Source organism: Phaseolus vulgaris, chromosome 5, assembly GCF_000499845.2.
Source record: "Phaseolus vulgaris cultivar G19833 chromosome 5, P. vulgaris v2.0, whole genome shotgun sequence".
Taxonomy (NCBI): domain Eukaryota; kingdom Viridiplantae; phylum Streptophyta; class Magnoliopsida; order Fabales; family Fabaceae; genus Phaseolus; species Phaseolus vulgaris.
The window spans coordinates 19685922-19690381 of record NC_023755.2 but is presented as its reverse complement, the minus strand read 5'-3'; the positions used below and the strand labels follow the sequence as shown (position 1 = coordinate 19690381).

Sequence of the window (4460 nt, the reverse complement as noted above, 5' to 3'; positions counted from 1 at the left end):
CCATAAGCCAATAGTTTCTTCTTGCACTAAAAGTACAATAAAAAAGCCGAACCAATAGATGTTGAGAAGGACCTGAAGCGATAAGTATCCTAGGTATAACGTAAAAATATACTCAGTTTAAATATGATATTTTTATGTTAAACCTAAAACATCCAACATAAATAAATGTACTAAAATTACAAACATAGTTTTCTTATGAATATTCATCAACCCAACATAAATCAATTAGATAAATGATGATTATCATATAAACAATATATATAATATTAAAAATGAATTTTATTATAAAAAATATAATTTTAAGTTCTAAAACATATGAATAATAAAGGTAAGCTGTTGTTATTCACATATATGTTACTCCTGTCTATAGGTAATAACAAATTTATTAAGATATTCAATATCAATATCACAATTTCACAATTATGCACAAACAAGAGAAGAAAGAATAAAATTTGAATAGTTAAAGTGAAGAAAAATAAAATAAATATATATTGACTGATATAGACAATTTCATATTATTATTTAATTATAAATTAATGTCAATATAGTTTTAAGATAGTTATTATGAAAATTAATAAATTTATTTTACAATATAATGTACAATCAAAATATACTTTTTATAATTTATCAATTTTAATAAAGTTTTTAAAATTCTATTTTGTAATTTATAAAACTTAAATTTGACATTACATCTGACAAAATTCAAATTATTTTTATTTAATTGATTTAACTGTTGTAATTTTTTCTTAAATAATTAAAATATTTTTTTCTCAAAATTAAATTGTTAAATGTAGAAGGAAATGATATCATATTCCATTGTTAATAACATAACATGGTCATGTAATATAGGGTACACCTATTTTGATTATTTTAAAGATAAAATATTTCAGACCAAAATTATAAATTGTAAACCTGTAAAGTTTTACTGGTTTTAATTCAAACTTAAACATGAATATATTATTTTATTATTTGGGTATTGTATGTTTTTTTATGTAGTATTTATCTTGGACTTATTAATTATTGGGAAATTAAAATAAAAGGTATTGGGTGGTGAATTGCATCAAGGGGAATTCGACAAGTTGAACCCGGGGAATGAAACACGTAAGACATGCATGCATGCGAGGCCACCTCAAACCCTATCTTCATTCAGATAACAACAACAACTACACATTATTACCAGACCAAACTCAGAAACCAAAAGTTACCCAACTCAACACAATGAACACTTCTTTCGCAAAGTTTTACAGGAGATGGTTCGAGCAGCTGCAGGAGATGGTGCAGCGGTTGAAGGATGAGCACAATGAGGAGGTGATGGACAAGGTGATGAGGCAGCACCAGGACTACTACAGAGCAAAATGGGCGGCGGTGGAGAAGGATCCTCTCTGCGTGTTCCTTTCGCCATGGACCACCACTCTTGAACGCTCTCTCCACTGGATCACTGGGTGGCGCCCCACCACCGCCTTCCACCTCATCTACACTGAGTCTTCCCTCCTCTTTGAGTCTCACATCATCGATATCCTCCATGGCCTCCGCACTGGAGATCTGGGCGACCTCACCCCCTCTCAGTTTCGTCATGTCAGCGATCTCCAGTGTGATACTGTAACTAACACTCTCTCTTTTATCTTCTTTTTTCCACTGTATCTAATTCTCTCTTTTTTGTCTTCAATTTCTCACTATTCTCTAGATGCACCCACTGAAATTACATGCATGCAGGGTGTTTTAGATTATCATTGGTGGTTCTCTTTTTCATCACAGATTTCATAATAAATAGTTGCATTAAACGATTTACATTATCATTCTTCATTCTAGAATAAGTATATTTTTTTGAACAAGAATGTTCAATCTAGAATGAGTGTATTTTTATAATAAAAATGTTCAATTTAGAGGAACCAAATCTAGGTTTAGCCAGAGAAATTAGTAAACTTACACTGAATACATGATTAAGATAATTTAAATTACCGATTAAATGAAAAATTGTAGAAGATTTGTGGTTTATTTAGAGGAGAGAAATGTAAATAATTTGATGTTGTAGATGATGTTGACGTGAGAGTTTGTTGTTTTCACTTTGAATTAATTTGAAGGTGAAAGAGGAGAATGCAATCCAAGAAGAGCTCTCAGAGTGGCAGGACAGTGCAAGCGAGATGGGGGATCCTGACATGGACATGAATGAGAAGATCATACAGCTGGTGCCCATAATAAAAAAAGCAGATGATCTACGGCTGACAACTCTGCGGAGCGTGGTAAGATTGCTGTCAACACAGCAGGCTATCGAATTCTTGATTGCCTCAGGGGAGTTGCTCATTGGGATTCGCAGCTGGGGAATGAATCAGGACTCCTCAACCTCATAAATCAGGATCAAATTGCATCACTTTGGTCACAATTTCCCTTTCTCTTTTTAATTTCCTTCAGCTTTCATCTAGACTATGGAACAAAACTTTACTTATGAACCAATTAAGACTTAAATTGCATGTGTTGCTCATGTTTATTATATCATTTTAATAGTATGGTGTGTTATTTTTTACATATTACTATTTCTTAGGGATTCTATTTATAATGTTTTATAATTTTGTGTCGTATTTAATCTTTGATTTTTAAATAATTTAGTTTAAGTTATTAAAATAGTTTAGTTTTTGATGAATAATCATGGTTAATTTAATTTTTATATAAATTTTATGAAAATTTAAATAGAATTTCTAATTAGTGCTTGTTTTTATTATTTTTACCCTAATATTAAATAAAATAAATATAATTTTTTTAAAAAATAATTAATTTTATATTGATTAAATTAGATAAAAAATTAAAAAATATTTATATTTAAATTAATTTTTATTATTTATAAATAGTTTTTATATTGATAACTAAAATTTTAATAGTTAATTAAGTATTGATTTAAAAATAATTATTAATAATATAAATAAATTTATATGTTAATAATTTATTTATCTTTAATTTAATTAATATAGTAATTAAATATTTTTTATTTAATTAATTTTTATTTAATTAAATATAAATTTAAAAATTATTTATTAATAATATAAATTAATTTAGGTATTATAAGTTTTAATTTATAAAATAATATTTAATTTAATTTAATGAATATTTTTTTTATTTAATGATTATTTAATTAATAATATAAATTAATTTGAATATTAATATTTTTTAGTGTTCTTAAATTAATATTTAATTTAATTTAATTAATATAATAACAAATTATATTTTGTATTTAAAATTAATTTTTATTTAATAATTATTTACTAATATTTTTTTAGTGATAATGATAGTGGTAATGGAAATGGATGTTACATATATTGTTTTTATTTATATGTTGAGGAACATAGATCTTTGACACAAATTAATTTTATATAGTACATCAATTATAATCTAAATTTGTTAAATCTTAATTTCATATACTACTCATGGTGTTCATGTATACATTAATTATAACATAAATAATTGATTATAGCTAGGGTGAACAAAACTGCTCTTGATCCACATCTTTTCAAATTTTCAGATCAGATATCTATTTTACTTAAACAGATCTTAGTATAAATTAGAAAATTCAGATTTTCAATCTATATTTAATTCTCATAATTTTGTTCAGTACGCTATGAATCTTTAACCAATCACCTAAGGACATCTTTAACCAATCACCTAAGGACATTCTTCTCACTTCTTTTCACCTGCATATACTTCTCCATTCTTTTTCACCAATTTTAGTTTGTAATTGTATACAATTACTGTATCCCTAAATAATGATTATCTATAATGTTAATTTTTAATATTATTAAATTATAATTTTATTACATTTTCTTGATATTTATATAATATTAAATTTTTTTATATTAATATTATGTTATTTTTTTAAAAAAAATATTGGATTGGATTTATAAAAACTCAAATTGTTTTTAAAAAAATATGGATTTGAATTTAAAACTTGATCCAAATATTTGAATTAAATATTTCAAAATAGTATATATACTTGATGTAGTATGTACAGTTTTTTAGATTAAATAACATAAATGAATGGAAAATGGTATATATATAATAATAATAATAAGTTTGTTTTGCAGAACTAATACTATAGCTAATAGAAAAGGGTCATCCATACAGTGATGGAATTTTTAGAAAATATTTTGGAGGTGTTAAATTTTTTTTTATAGATGTAGAAGAAAATTGGAATTTTAAATATATCAAATGTGCTAAATTTTTTTATAAAATGTATATATATATATATATATATATGTATATATATATATATATTTATATATATATATATATATATATTTATATATATAGGGCCTTTACACACCACTGAATTAATATTATTAGTTAGTCAACAAGTAAAATTATATTTCCAAATCATGGATTTCAAACTGATGTAGAACATTGAAAATAACAGTATAAATAGAGCTTATTATATTAAGTTTCTGAAAATTGTTCTCGAAGTTTCCTTTTAGCAG

General features: G+C 24.8%; 1 protein-coding gene across 1 annotated transcript; it reads left to right on the top strand.

Moving 5' to 3' along the window:
- The first annotated feature begins 1166 nt into the window (after positions 1-1166).
- LOC137834447 (protein DOG1-like 4) lies at positions 1167-2523 on the top strand. The gene is made up of 2 exons (XM_068642498.1): positions 1167-1599; positions 2082-2523. Exons 1-2 carry the CDS (start codon positions 1219-1221, stop codon positions 2346-2348), a joined length of 648 nt encoding a protein of 215 aa, XP_068498599.1. The 5' UTR covers positions 1167-1218; the 3' UTR covers positions 2349-2523.
- Positions 2524-4460: the final 1937 nt, after the last annotated feature.

Bases quoted from the DNA above. Each gene is read 5' to 3' on its own strand.
- LOC137834447 (XM_068642498.1), top strand. From the start codon at position 1,219: ATGAACACTTCTTTCGCAAAGTTTTACAGGAGATGGTTCGAGCAGCTG. The intron at 1,600-2,081 runs GTAACTAACACT...ATTAATTTGAAG, and splicing joins GCGATCTCCAGTGTGATACT to GTGAAAGAGGAGAATGCAAT.